Below are 22,321 nucleotides of genomic sequence, written 5' to 3'. Positions count from 1 at the left end.
GCCCCACAGCAACAGCAGCAGTCGCACCAGATATTATTTCAGTTCTAACAGCTATGGGTATGACAGAAAGCGTCGGAAAATGCTATGAGGCAGAAGATGCAGCACTTGCAGCACTAGCTGCAGCAACAGCGAAAGAGAAGGCGACGCAGCCAGGCCAGCAGCCGTATCGCCTCGCTTCCTCACCGAATCGCCTACTGCAGCAGCGGAGGCAGAAACAAGGCTACCAGTAGCGGCTGCTGCAGCAGGAGAAGTGGCAGCGGCAACTGAGCTTCCTTTGGGCCTCGAGGTATGTGCCGTGACAACAGCCTCCGGCAGTCCAGCGTATGTTCTTTCATACCTTCACCCACACGTCAGCAGAAGACAAGAGGTCGTTATGTCATCTTTAAGAGAAATTCAAGTGGCTAGAAAACAGTAGACATGGCAGCAGGTGGCCGTGAACTGCATGTCTTTCAGAGGGCTTTATGCTCTTTTGGCTGCTTTATAGTGATTGCGTTGCGCTTCCAAGGAAGTATTGGTTTGTGATATATCTATTCGGAATTCCGGGTAAAAGTCACTTTGTGCATTCTTAATGTGCGTACTACTTTTAGAGAGACGTTCAAAAATATGCTTGTATCCATGTACATTGTGCATGTTTGTGACCCTGCCATGCTTTTCCGGTATACAACTGCGGCTGGGCAAATATGTGTGTTTATATGCTTGCATTTCAGTCTTTTATTGGGTGTGCAGACTTGACGAAAAGTGCGTGCAATCGCCAGCGCACATTCATGTGGCTACTTTCAGAGAGACTGCAGCAGAAACCTCTGTGTGCTTATAAATTATGAATGCATGTGTTTGCGTTTGTTGTGCGTGTTTTGTTGTGCATCTGCTTATGCATTTGCCTGATTGAAGCCGTACGACAAAGCAAGTTTAGGATACGCCAATGCGTGCTATTGTTTGAGTGTGTGTTCCCACGTGAGCACTCATGCACATGTGCATTTAACTGGTGTACAGCTGTTAAGAGCAAGCATATATCAATGTCAAATCTTGTACTTATCAGTAAATAATTTTTTGACTTGTTTGAGTGTATGCACAAGGGTGTCAATGCTTGCACGTGAACTTCACCAGGAGTCAAAAGCGCCCATGAGCTGAAGCCTGTGCTCGTTGAGGGTCTCTTCTCTTTCTGCTGTTTCTGCCCTCAGCGAACAGTAGACTGAATAGAGCTGGCGGGCAGCCTGAAAGACATGCGAAACAACTGGGATGGCAGCAAAATAAAGAGGCACAATGATAGCAAACACTGAAACGCAAGCAGGCGCAAACAGTCATGCGTATCTGAGCAGAATGACTCGAACGCTGATTAAAGGTCTAATAGAAAAAGGCAAACAAACATCATCTGGAGCTTCCCTAGTTTAGATATACAGGCAGGCAAAAAAAAAGTACGCGCTGGCGAACATTCAAGGACAGGAACGCAGCAGTAAAGGCAAACTGCTGCGGGCAAAGATGCCTGAGGAGAAGGGTGGGGTAAGGTGGAGTCCAGCAGCAGTTCATGCACGAACAGTTGATGCAGTAGCGTCAGCAGCAGCTCCAGCTGTTGCTAACTGACTGCTTTGAGGTCTCGTATTTGCTTGAGCATTTGAAACTCTTCAGCGTCAACCAATCGAGGACCGTCTGTCCCTTCTTGGGGCGTCTGCGAGGCAAATAACTTGCCATGTGTCTTCATTGCAGTGCACAGTCATTCTGTGTGTTTGGTGCGCAAGCTTGAATTCATAACCGCCTGTTCCTATCTAGACATGCCTCTTCCTCCTTATTAGTCCTTTGCGAGCAACTTGTCTACACTGTTCTTTGTTTTTATGTTGTCCTGATTGCCTTTATCGTGCCGTTTGCCTTCTTTCTCAAATTCCGTTTGTTGCCTCTCTACCCAATTGTTGCTTGCACCCCTTTCTAGCAATCTTTTGTCCTTGTTTGTTCTTCTGCTTTGTTCAGTTATGCGTTTACCCTCTTTTTTTTTTCTTTTTCTCCTATGCCTAAACCTAATATCAAATCGCTTTTTCTGTCTGTCCGTTCATGTGCTGTTTTGTGTTTATTCTTATGTGTCGTCTTTGCTTCTTCTTCATTTTATGTCTCATCGTCCATGTCTCTCCCCTCTCAGTGTTTCTCGTTGGTGCACTAGTGCCTAACTGCCTCTGCGACTGTTGTTTTCCTATCCACTTCAGCTCCAGCTTAAGGTCTAGAGTTTGTTATTTGCATTGCTTGGCATAGTTTCAAGAGTCTTCACTGTTCAAAGTTTTTGTTCTATGGCCTGAAGGGTGTACCTGTTGGCTCTCCGGTTCGTTTTGCTGCTTGAACGCGAGCTCACTCCGGATTTTCCTAATGGCTTCCCTCATCTGCAAAATATCCTGAGTGGAGACAAACACGAATACTGATGAAAATGATGAAAAAGACAGAGGTCAAACAACCCTCGATGCTTTGCGTTTCGTGCTGTCCCCTATTGCGTCGCTCATCGTCTAACTCTCCCCAATGTTCTTCATCTCTATTATTCGTAGCCTGTATTAAATTGCTCTGTGGCGTCCTGCCAATCAAATGATTTGTCAGGATTTCCCTGTGAAACTGCATTTGTTCATGAACGGCTTTGAGGCTGGATATGTTTGTTATTTTGTCTTTTTCCTTCCATGCTTGTAAGGCTACATTGTATGCACTTTTGCTTTTCTCTCTCTGTGTCTCTGCCATTGCGTCTTCCTTGCTACGCTGTCCTGGCTTATTGCTTCTCTTCCTGTATTTCTTTTTGTGTCCATCCCTTTTTTTTGTACTTCCCAGTCAGCTATTTTGCCTCCCCTTCCTCCCATTTGCGTGTTTCTTCATTTCTGCCTGCTGTGTATTTTGTTCTATTTTGCATTCATAGTTTATTTTGTTCGTTTCCATCTCAGACCTTGCTAATAGCTTTAAGTTGTTGCTTTTGTTGGGCTTGTTGCTGTGAAAGGTTCCTTATGATTTTGCTTAGTTCTTTGCCTTCTGTTTCTCTAAATTGGCTGTAGGCCTCTCGTCTGTCCCAGCAACGAGTGGAGCCCGGCACTGCAGTGCCAGACCCACGCACACTCTCGCCGTTGGACCTGAAATCAAAGAACACTCTAGGGGCTACTATTGGGCCTTAATCAGCCAAAGATATATGTTTTCCAAGCTCAGAATTATGCTCCTTGAAGCACTGAATCACTTCAAGACACACGCCACCACAGCGAGCCAGTCTAGCCCCAATCTTATAGTCTATGACTGTAAACAGTGAACCCAATGCCCTCACTGAGGCGAAGCTGCTCGCCGGGAGCCGTTTTGCCGGTCGGCCACAGCAATTTCGGACTGGTCCGGGTCAGTTCCTAAAGAAATACCACCTACTGAGGGGTCTTCATACCCAACCTCTGTAGGCACATTGTAAGTATCAGCCGCTGCCGTTGGTCTTAGTGCTGCCACAGCTCCTGCATGTACTAGCGAGGTTGCTGGCTGATTCTAATGCTGCAATGTTTAGTACTGCGGCTGTTAGTGTTGGGGCTGCTAGTGCTGCGTCCCTATCCCTTGAATCAGTTGAGTGAAACGAGCCAATATACAGCAATGCAGTGCCCCTAAACTTACTTTGCACCGGTTTAGGCCCTTGCTGTGGTGAGCCTTGGGAGCTCCCTTGCTGATTGGCCTTGTTTTGGTCTTTCCCCGCTTTTGGAGTTGCCGGTGTACCCTTAGCTTTGGAGGCTCCCGCAGGCTCATTGGCCCCCTGAGCCCCCGTAACATCACTGTCTGGGGACGAAACAGCAGCAGATACTGCTTCTGCTGCCTCCCGCCGAATTGTTGCCGCCATTTCTTGGAAGACAGACCTCATCATTTGCAGAAGCTCTTCAACTTGCCTGCAGCAGGAGCGACAGCAGCAGCACCAGCGGCAACTACCTGGGGAAAAGGACGGCACTGGTGTGTCGAAAGAGTGGCATGCACCCCTGGTTGCTCCTGATGTTGTGTCTTTCATGCCTTTCGCATTCCTGTACCTTCGCTGCTGCCGATGCAGCTGTTTCCACTACCACTCTCATGATTTTCTGTGCTGCTATACCTGACAGAGGTAAATTGGATCGCCTCTTGTTCACCGTTGAGAAACTGAGTTGCCATCTTGCGCATTTTTTCCAGCTCCTCAGGAGACGATGCGTCGTAGGACTACACCAAAAATGCCAAACCCAACGAAGCAGCGCAAAAGTAAGCCCTAGGTTCTACAAGGAAGACAGGAGACCTAATAGAGCTGAGAAGGTCTCAGACATCGTATCCTGTCACTAGATCTCACAACGTAGTGTTGAAGCTCCTAGCGCCGAAGGTTAGGCTCTGACCATCTGTATAATTTGTAGCTTCAGCGTTGAACTCTTAGCACTGCGTTTAATGGTCCCTCAAACTAAAGCAGTAAGTGTCTGTATTGTTTAACGCACCAAGGTGTGCCTGCCCATGAGCGAATTGGTGATTTGGAGTTCTTGGCGAAGACGTGCCACATCTTTCTCCAGTCTTTTGGAAAGTGCAAGAGGATCAATCGTCAGATTTACCACCGCCTTGTTCGCCACCTGGAATATGCAACAAAGAAGCCACCGGCCAAAGGCTCGAATGGAAAATCAGCCAACTCGCGGGGTCTCTAGTTGCGTGGCTTGGCAGAAGCCGTGGTGGCAGGCAAGTTAGGCAGAGTAAAAGCCAGATTCCCAGCTGAAAAGCATCCTGGAGATGTTCCTAATGTCCGTCAGGCAAAGCTTAAATGGAGGAAGGACAGTGGGAAGGATATGCAGGCAAATGGAGAACAAAGACTGCGATGAACAGGGCATGAAGTGAGAAAGAAGAAGCAGCTGATCAGACGCATGAATATACCCTCATCATTCGCTGAGAGAAACGCAATGTTGACACTGTTTCCTCCAAGTGCTCCTTTTCCGGCCAGATGTTTGCTATCAGGCATGTGTTGCTGTTACCTGCAGCAGCAGCAACAGAAACTCCAGCAAAATGAGCGGGAAAGGCAACGATAGCTGCAGCTGCAGCAAACGAAAAAGACAACCGCCTTGACTGTGAACCTCAAGTTCCAAGCCTGAAGTTCGTACCGCCAAGAGTATCCTTCAGCAAGTGCGTTAGACGACTGGAGCGATAAGGTATATGGTCCCTGCCTTTCTCACCCAAAGCCACGACCACCTAAACAGGAACCTAACACGTGATTGCAAGGCTGTCGGCCTTCAACTTTATTTGGCAAGCGCCCGGCTGCGAGCTCTCATGCCAGGGCACGAAGTGATTTACTTTGTCAGTACCTGCCTGCCATTGTCCTCACCATTTCCAGAAAAGACAGGCTTTTGTTGATGAATGCTGTCCCTTTAAGCAGGGGCCCATCACCTTGTGTCTTTTTGGGTCGCTCACAGCCGGCAAGATCTACAAAATGAATTTTGCTGCTTTTCACTCCCTCTCCTCCGCCATCGTTGTTCTTGCAATGCACGTACACGGTGAAGATGCAGTGGCTTCTGCTGCTGCAAGGGTTTATGCCATGGGACGAAACTGACCTCAAATTCGCACCCCAGAAATAGCTGTTCAGTGCATCCTCCAAGTTGCTGCATTGACGCACAGTCAAGCCCCGCACAGTCAGACCCCCCTTCGCGTCCTCTTGAATCTGAGCAGACAAATCACGAATGCCAGACTCTTGCCCCTAGCCCATCTGATAGCAGGTTCCGGACAAATATGCCCGACCTTAGAACATCAAACGCACTTTACAGCGGCTTCGAATACTTGTGTCGTCGACTCAGAAATTATTGTGACTGTCTGACCTGCAGCTCCGTGCCTGTCTGCCCCTCGAGTCCGCTGTCGGCCAGCAGATCGAAGAGGAGCTCGGAGTCGATCTCGCAGAAGGATACAAAAACGGAAGCCTCTAACTCTGTCTGTTTTTCAAGGAGTGCAAATAAGTCAGAGATGAAGCGTGGAATGATGCCGCGAGACGCGTAACTGTGGCTGCTGCCAAACATGGTGTATGTCTTTCCAGCGCCTGTCTGACAGCCACAAATTACACACCCTCACACGCGATTGCGAAATGCTAGTCGCTCAGTCGTAGGCTCTGAGACGCGGTATTTCTTATGGATACTAGAGACCAACCTGCCCATAGGCCATAACACTTCCGTTGAGTCCGTCCACAGCCCCTTGTAATATTGAGGGCACGCATTCTTTGTAGACGGTTTCCTGAGTTACATCGTGGAGCACTTTATCGAACCGAAAGGAAAGCGCCTCTTCTCGAGAAGGGGACCGGACCTCTATTGTGTCCTTCTCATCGTCCACGCAGAACAAGTCCACTGGCAAAAATGTTACTGGTCGAGTTCGAATTACAGTACGCACGTGCGGGCTGGCACACATTGTAGATCAGAAAGTAGAAAGAGGGAGAACTGATCGCTACGGCCTGTGTTTTCGTTTCTTTTTATCTCCACTCCTCTTCCTGGTTCGAATTCTGACTCAAATTCAGTATCTGTTGCAGTGGACTCTTTCCTTTGTTTTCAACTCCCCGTTTTAACCTTTTCCAAGCGTTTTATTTTTCTTTCTTCGGTGTCGCTTTGGTTCACAATCAGTGGGGCTTCTACCTAGAGCACTATAACTCAACTGTGCTGGTGTGTTGACTTTTCCTTTCTGGACTTTTGTAGGGTCTTGAGAGCAAGAAGAAAAAAGTAAGGGATGAAAATTGTCCTTGCATTTGTCTGTGCCTGTCCACTGCACTTCCTCCTTTTTGTCATCCTCTGGCAATTTGCTGCTATTGCCTCTGTGTTCTTCCCTCAGCCATTTACAGGTAAACTTGTACGCGCACTGCACTCTCTGCTTAGCAGCCCTTCTGTTTTTGCATTTATTCATGTAGAGTTGTATTCTAAGCATTCCATTTTATGCGTGTTTATCCTTGCACAAATTCGTATGTTTGGTTTTCTCCCGATGTATCCTGTCCCCCGGCCGTTGTCCACGGCAGTATTCTAGGCTGTTTCCTCCTGTCTTGTCTTTCCGTTGCAAATAAATGGTGCTCTGTGACAATTTTCCATGTCCCTCTCTCCTCGTGGAAGTTAGGTACACGCCGGTGCTGCCCGCTCAGACTCGCCTATGGCTCGCCCGCGCTGCCTTTCGTTCTCCCCGCTAACTCCCTTTACCTCTTCATTTCCTGCACATTATCTATGTTTTTTACAGCTGTATGACTCTTAGCTTTAAGCATTGAGCCTTACACCCTCCTTCGCGGCAACTGTGTAGGTGACCTCATGAGCCTCATACATTCCCCGTGTTTTGTCTAAAGCAGAGATGCAGCAGTGACTGTGAAGGAAATGGGAGCGGAGTTTTTCTTTTTTTTGTCTCAAAGTATGTCGACGTCCACTGTATGCATTGCAACCTGCATGAGAAGGAAACGAGCAAGGGGGGATCCGGGGCCCCTGGGGCCTCCGGGGCCCCGGTGGTGGCCAGGTGATCGGAACCCTAAGGGAGGCCCTGATAATGTATTACGACTCTTCTTTATTTGTATAAAAGAGTGAAAAAATTAAACTAGGTTCTTTTCCATACTTCAAGCTACAATTTAGCCCTAAGCGCTGGCGGCATTGGTCAAGTGGACCACCGCATCTTGAGGTCACCTACAATCTAGAGGCAAGAACAGCACCACGGAAGGAAGCATACAATGGATACTCAGCAGACTCTGGGACCGCGTAATCGCATTTCTTTCTCAGGGGTTTCTGAGTCCCAAAAAGCCCCTGTGTCCTCAAGTTTGCCTGGTACGCCAGGGCACTTCTCATCAGGTCATTGCATTTCTTAAGGGTTATCCCGTCCGTAAAGCCCCTAAAAACACCTTCTGTTCCCCACTCATATTCTCTTTCTGGCACTATTAGCTGGCACTTGGGCTATTATTAGTTGCTGTTGACTGCTTAAGCAGTTCTTGTCGCGGTGCCCTTCTTATAGCGGAACTCATCACTAAGCAACTATGTATCCCCTGGTTGAGTTAGGCGGCGCGTCCCAAAGTGTCCAATATGGGCCTCTAACCTCCTTTCGCTCGCAGAAAGAATGCTTGGTGAGGGCCATCTACGACCTTGACCGTTCTAGTTTCCCTTAACGCCCTTGAAGAGCCACCAACAACCTGAAGGCTTCCTTTGGTGCTGCACGTTTGCAATGGCCCTGTGTGCTTAAGTATTTTTGCTCGCTTGCACACTAACCGAACCTGCGTAAGATTACGGTTCAAGGCTTATAATTAGTTTTGGCTTCTGCAGTTGCACACCCGTCAGTCGGCCTCCCCACGTCAAGTGGAATACACTTGTGAAGGTGCATGCTAAGACGCACCTTTAAGCATTTACGATCTAGTGCGCCGTTTTTGATAAACTCGGATCAATATGCTTTCACAAGCGGGCATTTGGATTGCAACTATTTCTCTGCTGCAGCAGTGGGCTACAAAAAACAACAGTTACTGCCAGAAAGCCCTGACTCCAAACGTCTCTGAGCTAGAAGAGTCGCACCAAAAGGGTCTTCTTCGGATGATTGCAGCCAAACATAAAGGTTGAGAATACAGTGCAAATTTCGGGCATTGGGGGCTTGTGCTTGTAAAATGGAGTGTTCTGGAGGCGTGCTATTTTGTATTAACAACCTACGAGATAGGGGGGGCAGTTTTGGGCATTCGGACACAAAGTTCAGTGGCGACTTTTTCCCTATGCTAAGCCTCCTATTTAGCGTAGAGAAATGTAAATAGGACGATAATACAAGACTGAAAGGAGTAAAGCACGAAAAAACTCGCGTAGATACAGGCAAAATGATGCAGACACCAAGAGGAAAGCAGACTGGCAGAGACACAGGCAAAGCGATAAAAAAATCACAACTGCGGACAAAGACAGAAATAAGCACGACGGCAGGAAGGAAAGGCAGACAGGATCAGACACAGCCAAGTATAGAAGCAGGAAACAGAAATAAGAAGAGATAGAAACAGCATATGGCGAACGAAGGTAAAGATAAATAGTTGCAGTGAAAGAGAGCAACACGGACAGACGAAGGCACAATTGCAAGCAACGACAGGCAGGCGCAGTCCAAGCTACCTGTTTGCCAGAGTACCTGTCTCTAATAGTTTTTCTCCACCTCTATCCACCACATTTAGCTCCCTTTCGTGCTCACGCCCATCTTCTGGCGCCGCTTCATGCTTCCAAATTTGTTTGTGTATAAACCCATTCTCTTCGTGCGCCTTACCCCTTCCTTAGCGTTGTCCCAATTTATATCCTTGGTTGCAGGGCTGTCCCTAAGGCCTTTAATGCTTCCTTATCGAAATTTGCTACCTCTCTTTGCTGCTTGACGGTTCTGACTTCATTTTGCCGTTCTTTTGCTTCTCTTTAACAGCTTGTGTCACCCTGTTTCCGCTACCTCCTTGATTTTGCCTTGGATTCTTTTGTCTGTCTTCCATTCGTAGCGTCGGTGTATATGTTCACTCGCCTGTTTTCCTTCCTTGCGTCTTTCTCAACCCTACTATAACAGACAAGGGGCCCTTTGACCCTATAAGGGGTACCCGCCGCCTAAGCCAGAGGCCCCTGAAAGAAGCCCCTCCTGAAGACGCTGTGGGAGCCCCCCGAATCGTTGCGTATTGCGTGCGGCCAGATCTATCAACCCCAAGTTAGATGCACATACTGTTCCCTGCAAGTGCTTCTAAAGGGTCTTCATGCTCCTATCGCCATTAGTGGTGCTGCTAGGGCACCTATATTTGCTGCTGCACGGACGATGATGTTACTGCACTGTGCCACCACCGTTGAACTCTCCTCAAGTTGCTACTCTTGCTGTTTTCCTCTTATTGCTAATATTCCCGGTTCCTCCTGTTGTTTCTAGTGCTGCTGCTGCTGCACTTTTCCATGCTGCGCTGAGGTGCATGTTAACTCCGCAGGGGAACACTACAACCCTGGGTTCTCGCGGAACATTTTTGGCGGCTTCTTTACGGCCTAAAATATAAACTTGGAAGTACAAATAAGACTGGGGGACCCCCAAGCCTGGAGAGTCTATGTCCCTTATAGCCACACGGCACTATCTACTGTGTGTCCCCTGGGGACGGCTTTTGCGGTGCGGGACACCCTTCTGAATGGGCTGTTAAAGGAACCCCAAATGGATCGCTTGAATCAGTAGGGCCTCCCGGACTTGCGGGAAACCCTTCGGACTGCTGGCGCAGAAAACGCGCCTGCTGGGCCCTGCAAAGCAGCAAGAGACGAAGCCGAGACGCAAACACGGAAAACTTGAAAAAGTGGGAACACAGACTGTTCAAAGAACATACGAAGAAAACGACGAACAGTGATACTGAATAAGAAATCGTAAATAAGGAATAGATGTTAACATTCACCTACAGAAAAACACACAAGTTCGCAGAGAGCCATGCGAAAAACGATCGAAGAGGCAGGCAAAGTGAAAAGCAGATACACGAAAGGGGTCAACGCGCAAATAAATTATATAGGAGTAGAGAATACAGCGGGATAGTGCAGAAAAAGCGAACAGCTAGACGCATATAAGAAAACGAGGACAGAAAAATTAGTGCACGCATGAGCAACATGCTGCGTAGGAGTAGGGGCCGTGCAGCACGAACAAAACGATGCGGAAGAACCAACAACAAACAAGCAGAAAGTCCAAACATTCACGTGAAGCGACAGACGCGGAGCAAAAGAGAGACGATAAACCCCCAGACTTTTCCCCGAGTTTTCTCCTGGGTTTTTTCCTCCTTACATGTCCGAGGCCTCGATGGCCAACTGTTTCCGTCTCACTTTGTCTGCTGCGTCTTCATCCCCCAAAGACAACAGCAAGCTGTCAGCCCTGAACCTGAATAGAGTCACAGCGATGGCAGGCACGCGAGCATCAAAGATTCAACAACAAAGGCAATCTGAGACGTCAACAGCGCCCGCCGATGGGAGCTTCACAGTTCCTTCTGATATGGAGAAGGCAGGAGATGGACCCCAAAAAACCTATAGAGTCCCGTCGGGCCAGTGGAATCCTATTTTCGCTAGCTAAGTGGGCAAGTGGTGAAATGGGAGAATGGCACCACGGCGTTAGGGTCTGACCTGCTGTCTATGGGAAGAGCCTCCTCGTCTGGCACTGCGAAGAGGTGAAGGGTCTGAGCGGTGTATACACTCCAAATCCTGGAGAGAAAAACAAAAGCTAAACGAAGCCGCTTCTTGAGAAACACTCTTAAGAGCCAGCAAAAAGCATGAAAAAAAGAATACGGAGCACTGAAGGCAGAAACAGCTAAACCACACATATTCGTGTCTTCGTAGCAGCGCCAGCAGCAGCACCAGCAGACTGACTCTTCATCATTCCAAAACAGCTTGTCTGTATAGGACCCAGTGACAGTTGCCAATGTATCCAGGGGACACTCGGGCCCCTTCGTGCCTTTATCGTGTGTAGAGTCCTTCTGCATCACCTGGCCGAAGAGCTCATCACGAAAGGCACCTCCATAGGGGCCCTGTTGGGCAGCCCCAGCCACAATAACGGTGCAGCATACGTCTGGCCCCTCCACATGAAGGGGCCCTTGCCAATAAAAGTAGCGCCGACCCCACAAAAGGCCCTCAATGTGCAGTTCAGGCAGTGAGAACGAGAACATCTCCCCTTTAGAGAAACAGACGTTCATTTTGCCTTTAACTGTAACTACACACTGTCCAGGCTGATCAGCAAAACCATAAGCAAAAATACACAAATGGGCTTCCTCAAGATATGCTAAGAATGCGAGGCTCTCTCAGCCAACGAACGAAGGTAGACAAAAATGATGACCCTCTCCATTGGTTCCCCAGTACTCTCCTTAGTGGCCCTGTATTTGTGGGGCTCTTTTAAAGATCTTCCATACCTGATAGTTTACAAGGAAAGATAGATGACCCCAAACCTGCGCCATGGACCCGGGGCTAGAGAGCGAAAAAAGGGTACTTGGAGGCCCCACGCCCGTCTGCTCCACGTAAACTAGCCAGCCTCCCTGAGAAGCCCCCAATTGGCCACGGGGAGTTCCTGCTGGCTCTTGCAGATGGCCCTGAAATGTCTCTCCTAAGTACGCTGCCAGAGGTGGGGCTTGCCAGCATCCTGAAGATCAACACAGAAACTTAAACACTTAAATGCCATTCCTAACCCTAGCCTACAATGCCGAAAAGCTGGAAAGAAGAGAGGTGCCACGCAAGGCTCTCATGGCACTGAGCAGCACGACTGCTAAAATGGGATCGGCCCATTTTAAAGAAACCCGTTTCTGCTGCGCTTGCACTTCTGGAATCGTAGTACCGCAAGAGAAGTGGCCTCATCAGAGGCGGCTACAACAGCCACTAGGACAGCAAAACGATAATCAGCGACACACCTCTGTGCAAAATCGACACAGCGAATGCCAATGTTGCCTTAAATTTTTCTAGCGGGCCTCCAGCAAAAGCTTTCTTGAGAATAGGGGGTCCCTGTGCCATGCAATCCGGTAGCAGCAATAGCAGCGAGGCAGCCCGAAGCAGCCCTATAGGAAGAGGGCCACTTGAAGGGAGCTGTGGACCTGCGAAGCACCTAAACTGTGAGGTTTGACCTTCAGTCACTTGGGCCTAGACCCAATACTTAAGCCTTAAGCCTTGTCATAACTCCTACGCTGGAAGCAGCCGTAAATACACGAGGCATTGCACAGAAGGAGCAAGCAGTAGTGGCTTACGATTTAGGGTTTCAAACCGGAAGGGTTAGGCTACGATGAATTAGGGGGTGATGATACCTCTGGGGATATCTGCACGCTGCCTTCGCAGCAACTTCATGAGAAGGCACCGCTGTTTGTCGAGCTCTAGGGACTCTTCCTGCATTAGGCCCTCCCAGGCACATTTCCTCCAGCCGGCCAATGGGTATGGTCTTAAAACAGCAACATCACATCCACAGGCCCTTAAATCCTTCTGGCTTTTCCGTAGTAAGTGCAAGTCTGGTTATTTGCGGTTTTCCAAGGGAGCTCTATCGCCAGTTTGGGGGCCTCACTTGCTTGCAGTGTCCTTGTATTTTTGCTTCGCCCTCTGACGGGCCAAAGACTCTGCTTCGAAGCCTTTGAGGGTCCCGTGGGCACTGTAGAATTCCATGAGAGGCCCTACAAGGTCAATGCCGGCTTTCTCTGTGCCCGTGCATGCATTGAAAGGCCCTAGTGGTGGCTCTTCTGTGTAGACCTACACAAGCCAAACGCAAAGCCCAGAAAACATCTAACGGCGCTTAGGCGGGTTTTGGAGCATTCTTAGAAGCGTGTCCTCAGAGGTTCCCACATTAGAGCTTTCAAAGAGGCCCTTCCAGAAGAGCAAAGCGTTCCTACAGACTCAGCACGGAGCCGAAGTAATCGCTTAGTAGTTAGCAGCAGCTGCCAAAGGCTAGTTGGTGCCTGGCAGGAGTGGCTAGGAAGAATAACCTACAGTATGAAGGGAAGGTGTCAAAGGCCCCCTAACGCCGTAAGACGTCGGGGGTCCCCCCGACTGGAGGCCTCTGCGAGCTCGAAGGTGAGAAAGAAGTGTTCCCAAGGTAGCTTCTGCCTGCCTGAGAGTCAACAAACCCTCGAGCCAACGAGGGACATTCCGTGTACCCCAACGAAGTGCCCCTACCCAAGTGACGAGACAGGGGCTTTCGTCGGTTTCAACAACACATGCGTGAGTGCATGCAGAAGACTCTGAGACGGCCTCAGACGCCATGCTGTTAAACATCGGAATGGTTTCGCTTTTCCAGGATCGGGAATCCCAGGCAGAAGCAGCATCACGGGAGGCCCAGAGATTCTCAGTGCGCCCTTCCCGCTCAGCATCAGGCGTCTTCTGTAGCCGGAGAGACGCCAAGCTCCAGTGCTGCTGCTGCAACTCTTTCTGAAGCTGCTGCTGTAGCTGCTGCACTTTCTCTAGGCCGGTGGACAAAGAGTTACTTGGAACTGCAGGAAGAGGAATAACAAGGAGAGCCTCGAAGCCTCCAGCGTCATGGGAAGTCTTTTGGGAGGCCCCGTGGGGAAAAGGCTCCCAGCCCTGGGAGTGCCAGCATCTAAAAGGGGTCAAGGCCCGTTCCTTGATCGCCTTCCACAAAGACTTTGTTGCAAACGGACCCGCAGAATCGTCTTGAGGGCTTCCACGAAGTTCCTGACGTTCTTCAGGCAATGGAGACAGCTGGGAGAAAAGAAGATAGCCGTTACCATCAAGAGACGCAGACCAAGATACTCGACGCAAGCGTAGGGGCACCCAGAGGGAGCCCAAAAATGTTATTAGGAAGGCTCCTAGAATTCCTCCCAAAGCAATGCCGCCCCAGCAGCAAACTAGCATCAGCTGCTCGAGCAGCCGCCAGAGCAACTGCAACAGCAACATCCCTGCTGCGGCAGCTTTGTTTGTTGTTGTGAGCTCCTCGCTTTTCTGCTGCTGCAACTTCCGCTCCTGCTGCGGCAATTGGTGCTGGCGCTGCTCTTGCAACTGCTGCTGGATAAGGGGAGCTAAGAGCCAAGTAAGAAAGTCTGACAGCCTGGGGACCTCTCGACGAACTGCCCACCAGCAGAGAGAAGAAACAGTTCTCGGGTCACTTAAGAGCAGTTCCAGGGGCCTGAGAGTCTCGATATCCTCCATTAAGAAGGGGCCCCCTGCACCCAACGCCGAGGGATCGGGGGGCACCCATTCTACTGCTGCAGCACAAGCATGCACATCACATCTAGTGAAAAACGTTAGCCCGGTGAAGGCGCCTTTCGGCCTTTTCTTCTAACGAGAACTGACAGCGGGCCAAGAATTGGAGGGCTTGGCCACGGGAGGCTAGAATAGAGGCCCTAAGCCTGCCTAGGTCCCTTTTCAGGTGCAGCACCCACGTAGAAGTTGATGCTTACTCTTGGCTTCAGGGGGAAGCGCACACAACAACACTGACTCTGGGGGCCCTTCTGCTAGGCACGCAGCCTTCAGTAGGGGAGGCGCCCTCGCTGCAGGGGGTTCCCGTTTCCTCTGGGAGGCTTTGCTCCAGAAGAAGATAAATAAAATATACAGGGCCCCCCAGAGAAGCAAAGCAGCAACAGTAGCTGCTGCTGCGGCCCTGAATGCCTCAAACAGTGTGAGAATGGCCCCCCAGTACCACGAACGCACCCCATAAGCCCTGCTTGGAGAATCACTCCAACCTAATATGCCTGTGTGGGAAGCGGCGTTCAAGATATGTTTGAATAGTCCCAGGGGCCCGAAGCATCCACCCACCATACGCCACATAAGAAGCAGAAGACTTGAGCAGCAGCATGCCGCACAAGCAGCGGACAGCACCATCAGCAGCAAGGAAACGACGAGGGCCCCCACCGCACAAGCTGTACACACAAACAAACCCGTAACTATCAAGCACTAATGCCTAGATTTTCGGACAGCTACAAACTCTACAGCATGCAGTCAGCGCAATACCTTCAGCAGAAAGAGATGGTATGAATCCACCCCCTTCTGTCTCTTCAAGGATGCTCGAGAGAGAACGCTTTAAGGCCCCCAACTGCTGTGATCCCCGTGCCTGCTGCTGTACATCAAGGCCATCTTTTGCCACGCACGTTCCCATAAAAGCCATATGCGGAGCTGCTATGCCCCTTCCTACGAAGCACCGGCTCCAAGGGCACCGCTTCATTAGACTTGCAAGGGCCTCTTTCAGGGGCCCCTGCAGCAGCAAAAGATGCAACCGGAGACGCAATCATTGGCAGACAGATAGAGGATTCGAGCAACAATAGCACGAAACTTAATACTTGGCTTGAGGGCAGTAGCACCGGCAAATACAGCGGTGGAAGCATCAGCTACAGGTTCGGTTTCCCACCTTCATTACGGACACTTGCTGCTGCAGCTTCTCCGTTACTTGTTGCTGCAACATGAACAAAGCACAGGGCCAGGAGCAGGTCTCCAACAGGAAATGAGAACCAGCACAAGGGTTTCTGGAAGTACTCCCAGCATCTCCAAAGTTGGCCTTTAAGTGGGACCCTGATAGGTCTTAAAAAGCGTCCGAAGAGCCCTAAGCACCATTGGATGCCTTCAATAGGGCGGCAACAACAGAATGCGAATAGATTACCTTCTTTTCACTGTTATTGTTAGACACAAGACGGCCGTTGCTGCGCCTGTAGCATGAGCAGCAGCAGCACCGACAAGAACATCAGAGGCAGCAGCAGCAGCAGCAGCAGTCATAACAGCACAAGGCATTAATCACATAGTCAATCACCTGCCCTTTCCCGAAAATAAGACACACCCAGGACGGAAGAAAGAAGTCTACGTGAGCCATGGGGCCTCAAGAGTACCTCTGGCTAACAGGGTCTTGTGCAGCAGTGCCAGCAGCTGAAGCAGCAGCAGACAGTGTCCCAGCTGCAGCTTGCCCTAAGGGCGACTCCGCAGGTTGAGAAGAGGCCACCGGCGCAGCTTGAGAGGCCGCACTGGAGATCATCCTAACTGCCAAGGAGGAAAGCTCATCATTGTTCACAGGTTCCCCTGAAGGGTGCCGAAAAAGCACTTCTGATAAGTCGAAGGGCCTCCCTGGGGTTGCCAAGGAGTGCAAAGCTTTCAAGTCCGTAGGCTGACCAGCTGTATACTTGCTAGTACTGCTGCTATCCCCTGTTGATGCAGCTTGATGAAGTGCCATCAGCCAAGCGCGAGATTCTTCCTCGCTGGCACCGCTGAGATAACGCATATCGGTAAAACCTAAACCAATACTGTAAACAATGGACAGTGCACCTCCAATGCTGCATTTGAACTACTAAGCCCTGAACCCTCACAAGCTAACCTGAGTGTAAGGCGTTTTCTTGAAAGAGTCTCCACGTAGAAGGCGAATGGCTTCTCTCCTAAATCAGCGGCCCAGCCAACCTAAGCACAGACCGTGAATCCTCGAGCCTTATTGCTAATGAATAAGTATTTAGGGTTAACTGTCTCAGTTCTGGCAGCAGTAGCAGCAGCAACTGTGGTAGCAGCGACAGCGACACCATCAGAAACAGGAATTTCCGAAGAGGCAAGCAGGTCGCATGCATCAACCCCAGCAGTAGAATGCCACTAACTTGCAACCAAACAGATATATTGGCAACAGTGATATCGAATGGAACAACAACAGAATTAGAAGCAGCGGAAGACCTTAGCGCCTGTGAGGACGAAAGACTGTTTGGCCCTGGGGTCCCTGGGGTCATCGAAGTACTGAAGTCGGTTTCCCCGAAGCAAAAAATAACGCAAATTCCATCGGCTGCCCCACAGACCGTCACCTGCAGCGGCAACATTGGCAATGTGAAGAATCCTGCTTTAGCAGCAAAAGTCTGGCATCCCAGAGCGACAGCATCGGCATCGACGAACAGTTTGGCATAGCCTAAACATCTTCAACAGCGGCAGTCGCAAAGGCTGCTGCACCAGCAGCAGAGAGGGGAGAGGCAGAGGAAACAGCCCCACCACAAGATAAGGCCTTACACCCCGAAGCTACAGCGTGGTCCTCAGCATACCTAATTTGTCCAAGTATCCGTGCCGTATGGGACTGTCTCGTTTCATGGGAGGGGGGGATCCCGCTGGACTGTCACAGAAGCTTCGCGCTCTCCATTGCTGATACTGCTGGTCTTGCTGCGGTAACTTTGAAACATTAGGGATACTTTGCTGCAGCTTCTGCAGCAAAGAAACACTTCGTGGGGACAACCGAAACGGCAACAAACTGTAGCCCTGATAGAGATCCCAGTCGTCTAGGGCCTCTTCTACGACTTCAAGGCACCTTCGATGGGCTCCTTCACCTCCACCTGCCCCACCAGATGCGCTCTCGTCAGAATCTGAAGTATAGGCACCAGCCTCTCCCGCGCCATCCACCGACTCTGATAAGGCGCTTGCTAAAAGGCTTCTTGGACGGCCGCTAAGTTCGTGCTCCGGTGCTTGTGCGCTTCCAGTGGAGGCCGCCGTGGCATTGCGGGAGAGAGAGGCCAGGACAGCTAGCTGTTCCCTGACGTCTTCCTCGAAGGCACGCACTTCTTCCAATGACAAGTCATACCTGAGAAATAGAGCCCAAATTTGCGAAACCTAAACACGAGGTCCTCCAAATCACGGTGTCCACCTGCAGAGGGCCCCAGAAGCTGCGCATATTTTCGCTAATCCGGAATCTCGCCCGCCACTCCGCCTTTCCGTCACCCCTCAAAAATGTGCTGCTTGTACTTACCACTTATCGATGCACGCAACTGCGCGTCTGTGGTAGTGCAGCAGTTGCTCTCGCATTGCTGCCACCACCCATCCTTCTATCTTCCCAGATATAATGCCGAAGTAGGGGAAGTCAATTTGAAAGCACTTGTAGCAAGTCATCAGGGGATATGCTGGCACCAGATCCGCCACAGGAGGGTGCGCTACCAATGAGGCCCCTGAACTCTGTTCCTCTGAATGCGCTGGTCCCTCCTCAGAACCGCATGCGTCAGACACCGCAGAACTTCCCTCAGAAGCATGTAATTCGCCAGATAACGTGACAAGAGAGCCCCCAGAGCTACTGGAGGGCTCCGTGTTAACCTTTGGACGCTCTCCTGGATCATCCACTGTGCCAGCACGACTGTCAGGGGCATTCGGAGGCTGTGAAGCCCTTCTAGAGACTCCCCTGGGCCTCCGAGGTGCTCTGCGGATCTTAGGCGGTACTAAAGGGACATTTTGAATCCAGTCGGAGCGCAAAGGACCGAACTGCGCCTTTTCAGATTTCCACTTTCGAAATTCGTCGGACGCACTGCCCTGAATTAGGGGCCCGAACAGAAAACACCAAAATGATGTAAAGTTGATTTCATATACATGTGATCTTAGCACACTGCAATGAATGTCTGAATAAATGGAACGGGAGAAAAATATGGTGGAACTGAGCATGCATGGCGTATTGAAACAGGGAAAGCCTGCCCACTACGTACAAACACACTAACTGCAAAGACAGGAGGGAAAATACAGTTACTGTATACTGTACGGAGTATCGGGACAAACCTCGGCAAAAGCAAGCCGGCGCAGGTGGAGAAATATACAACAGGCAAACGAGGCATTGCAATAAACACATGGAACAGAATACAAGCAGTAGCAGGAGCAATGATATGAAGGGCGATGAGCAGACCACAAGGCACAATAACGCACAAAATACCAGAGAGAGCTTCCCCAGTCCAGCGTGGGCCACAGGGACCCAACACAGGCAAACTGACACTTCAAACGGCAATCCCGGACTGTGCATAAGACATCCCGGGGACCATCGCTGCACAGCCCAGCTAGCCCCTTTTCGAATCCCCTAATTCCAACATACTCCTCTATCATTGACGATATCAATAAGGTCGACCTTCCTCATCCGCAAAGCTTCAGGAGGAAGGTCAGTGGCCTAAGCAAGACCAGGACACACAGCTCATACAACTCAAACGCTACAGACCTTGCACAGATACTCCACATAGGGCACCACGATCGCCGCGGTTGCCAAAGAAGATATATCAGCAGCTTCCCAAAAAAGGATTGCAAGCTTCCCAGGAGTTGCAGAAGCGGCAGCAGCAGCATCACCAGCAGCAGCATCAGCAAAAGGGGCTTACATTATCGTCTGTGCAGACACCCACTAGATGGTTACTCGTGATCGAAATCTTTGCCCGCGAGAACTTCTCCGACTGTGCGCAAAAGCCGAAACTTCAAACGCTAGACCCTGGATTCTACCATCAGAAATGTCGACGGAGGAGGCTGTATGTTTACCTCCCTACCTCATATTGCGTGCGAAGACGGGGATAAGCATTCCATCTGAGCAAAACGAAACCCTCATATTCAGAGCTTCATTTCGCAAATCTGGTGCGCAAAGCTCAAGCACCAAATTGCGGGAAACTATCTGTGCATACGGAATGTTCAACCCCAGAGCTGTGATGTATAAAACTTAAACTCACGATTTCTCGTCAAAGGTGCAACTCCCTCTGTCCACAAATTTAAGAAGCCATCCTGGCAACTTCCTGCGCAAAAGCCGTGAGCAGTAAACCCAAGGTGTGGACTGGCGAACCCAAACCCTGCCGCCAAACAGTGAACCGTGCCTGCGGCCCACTCTTTTGCCCTACATGTGCTTCCACGCCCTTTAGTCTCGAGCGAATCACTCTGTAATTTGCACAATCCCTGAGAATCTGAGCAATTCTAATGAAACCTCTACGAGGAATTAAGGTTCAGGGTTTGCCGTACTCCGCAAGGTCAAAGCGCTTGTGTGTGTATTGCCCCTGTTCGCCATTATTGCTGTAGTCTTCGGTCGCAAGTACTTCTATCATGGGGGCTTTGGGGGGTCCCCCTGTCGCTTTCTGCGCCTCCGCAGTCTCCAGCGCCGCCAGCGCCACCAGAAATATCTGACAGCGCCGGTACTCCTGCAGCGGCAGCAGAAGAGAAGCAGCAGTGACGTCAGCAACGGCAGCGAAAAAGCAGCAATATGATCACCGGAAGAGGGAGCAACAGCACAATCAAAATTGAGAACGGCAAAAATCCCGGTGACAGGGCAAATGCAGGGTGCCCCAAGACGTTCTTTGGGCCTGCTGTCTGAAGTTGCTTCACGAGGTCACCCTAGAACGGCTTCAGCGGAGGCTCTCTAGAGAAACTATAGCTTGAAATTCTTAAGATAGGGCTCTGGGGGGCCTCTACATGCGGAGCTTGCTTGAAAATACCTCTGGAGTTAGGGGAAGGACGAGGCGAAACTCGACGACCTTCATTTTACCCAGAGTGATGCCAAGAGGGCCATGAAGAACAAAGCTATGGGCCCGCCAGGTTCAGCCAAGCCGGCCTCTAGGCCTGGGGGCCCGCGAAGGACTCAGTGATGTATGCACACTATAGGAAAGGCGGCAAGTGTTGGGCAGCGAGCAGAAGCCTGTAAACAACTAGGGGCCCACAGACAAGGCTGTTTATGGCTGCTAGCTAGCAGGCTCCGTGGAGACTTGCTCAGCCAGACGGCAACCAACAGAGGCCTCCTGGAGGGCCCTTAGGAGAAATTCAGCGTCTTGCTGCACAGCCCTTAGTGCAGCATGTCGGCCCCCCGAAGAGAAGTGACTGTGTTCATGAGAAATATGCTATTTTTGACACTAATTTATCAAACGTAAGCGCTCGAAAACGAGGAATTTAACATTTCGCTCGCGGGGCCCTCCAAACCTCACCTCAGCGACTTCTGGGGGGCCCCTGGTCAGACCGGTTGCTGCTAACGAATGGGCCGTCAGCATTTCTGGAATAGCCCTCAGTTTATTCTTATCTGTGTCATTACTCATCTTCGCTTTTGAATTAGATGGCAGGGACCGCCTGTCAAGAGCGTTATGCAGACTGGGGGGCCCTTCTGGGTCCCTAGTTTGCGCTTTTGGAGATTCTGCGAAGGCGGCCTGCTACGTGCTGCCATGTCTCTCGTAGCAGTTAGGCTACTTTCACGAGAAGTTCTTTTCTGTATGAGAATTTGGATACTGTTCTGTGTTGTACTAGGGGCTAATCAGGGGTTTGCGCAACTGGAAATTGAGAAGCTCGGGCGAGTCTGCGCAGAAAAAGGAGCTGGAGACCAGGAGGGCCAAGGGCACCAGTCTAGGATATAGCTTAGTAGCAGTTTGTGGTCTCAGCGGGGTAGCTCTAGAGAGGATTCAGAGACTTCACCGCTTCGCCGCTCACCAGTATCAATCTGAGCCACTTTCATCCCCTAGAACATTAGAGAAGCCCTATTTATTGAACATGCTTAGTGCTGATCGCTTGTAGGATTCTAGCAACTGAGGCTGCGGTCGTTGCCCTGGAAGAACGCCTCCAACGTTCCATATCAGGCGCTTGTTTTTGTGCGCACGGCACTGCTTCAAGGGCCACCTTACCTACGGTATTTCCTTGCCTGCATTGACCCATGGGCTGCCTCTATTTTGAGTCCTCATTGTAGTTCCTTGTAAGGCACAGTTGTGACTGCCCCAAGTGGCAGCTGCAACTGCAACAGCTGACTACAGTAAGAGGCTGGAATTTCGGGAATTGGCTACCGACGTGGGGCGACGGGGGCCACTAATCGAAGGGTCCGAAATATTACTGAGAAAAGTATATGATTAAAATCGGGCTCCGGCTAGAGTTAGGTTAGAGAGTTGTCTTTGGCCTTAAGGGAACGGCTTTACGCCTGACAAGGATGACTGCGATAAAAGGACGCACGCAAGGACATCTGTAAAACAGTGATTGCCATGAGGGCCTCTCCCAACGCCGGCAACGAAAAGAAAGGATAGTGGAGAGGCAACGTGGAAGCGGGGGCTTCTGTAGTCCGGGCGATCGAGGACGCGCTTCTTGCAAGAAGGAGGCCGTTTCTCCAAAGAAAACGGGTAATGCAGAGTCTCGCCAATAGAAATCCGAAGCGCAATATTCTGTGCTCCGAAAGGTGTAACACTAAGCATTTGGCGAATGTCTGCGAGCATCAAATAGGGGCATTGTGAAAGGAGTACACGCGCAGTGCCGATTCAACCTTGTGG

The 22,321-nt window shown here is 50.4% G+C and overlaps 3 protein-coding genes across 3 annotated transcripts; all 3 read right to left on the bottom strand.

The window, feature by feature from the left end:
- Positions 1-1,097: 1,097 nt before the first annotated feature.
- Positions 1,098-1,696, bottom strand: ENH_00079010 (hypothetical protein, conserved; the record flags this gene model as incomplete). Its single annotated transcript, XM_013577733.1, has 2 exons — positions 1,098-1,211; positions 1,580-1,696. 2 exons carry the CDS (start codon positions 1,694-1,696, stop codon positions 1,098-1,100), a joined length of 231 nt encoding a protein of 76 aa, XP_013433187.1.
- A 1,200-nt stretch (positions 1,697-2,896) lies between these two features.
- On the bottom strand, positions 2,897-6,354 carry ENH_00079000 (kinesin motor domain-containing protein, putative; the record flags this gene model as incomplete). The annotated part of the gene is made up of 10 exons (XM_013577732.1): positions 2,897-3,083; positions 3,269-3,383; positions 3,595-3,860; positions 4,058-4,158; positions 4,422-4,550; positions 4,834-4,943; positions 5,070-5,157; positions 5,291-5,623; positions 5,778-5,996; positions 6,100-6,354. The coding sequence occupies 10 exons, from the start codon at positions 6,352-6,354 to the stop codon at positions 2,897-2,899; spliced, it is 1,803 nt and encodes a 600-aa protein (XP_013433186.1).
- A 3,649-nt stretch (positions 6,355-10,003) lies between these two features.
- Positions 10,004-20,569, bottom strand: ENH_00078990 (phosphatidylinositol transfer protein beta isoform, putative; the record flags this gene model as incomplete). Its single annotated transcript, XM_013577731.1, has 25 exons — positions 10,004-10,160; positions 10,687-10,779; positions 11,019-11,096; positions 11,262-11,617; positions 11,798-12,024; positions 12,290-12,469; positions 12,677-12,807; positions 12,928-13,109; positions 13,347-14,578; positions 14,774-15,055; positions 15,176-15,232; positions 15,324-15,564; positions 15,718-15,762; positions 15,967-16,012; positions 16,190-16,561; positions 16,669-16,748; positions 17,010-17,134; positions 17,366-17,895; positions 18,061-18,611; positions 19,159-19,230; positions 19,433-19,504; positions 19,595-19,631; positions 19,772-19,834; positions 20,055-20,230; positions 20,525-20,569. The coding sequence occupies 25 exons, from the start codon at positions 20,567-20,569 to the stop codon at positions 10,004-10,006; spliced, it is 5,430 nt and encodes a 1,809-aa protein (XP_013433185.1).
- Positions 20,570-22,321: the final 1,752 nt, after the last annotated feature.

The sequence above is a fragment of the Eimeria necatrix genome, genomic scaffold, assembly GCF_000499385.1.
Source record: "Eimeria necatrix Houghton genomic scaffold, Enh_scaff83, whole genome shotgun sequence".
Taxonomy (NCBI): Eukaryota; Apicomplexa; class Conoidasida; order Eucoccidiorida; family Eimeriidae; genus Eimeria; species Eimeria necatrix.
Note: the sequence above shows the minus strand (reverse complement) of the source record. Positions and strands in the feature narration are given on the sequence as shown.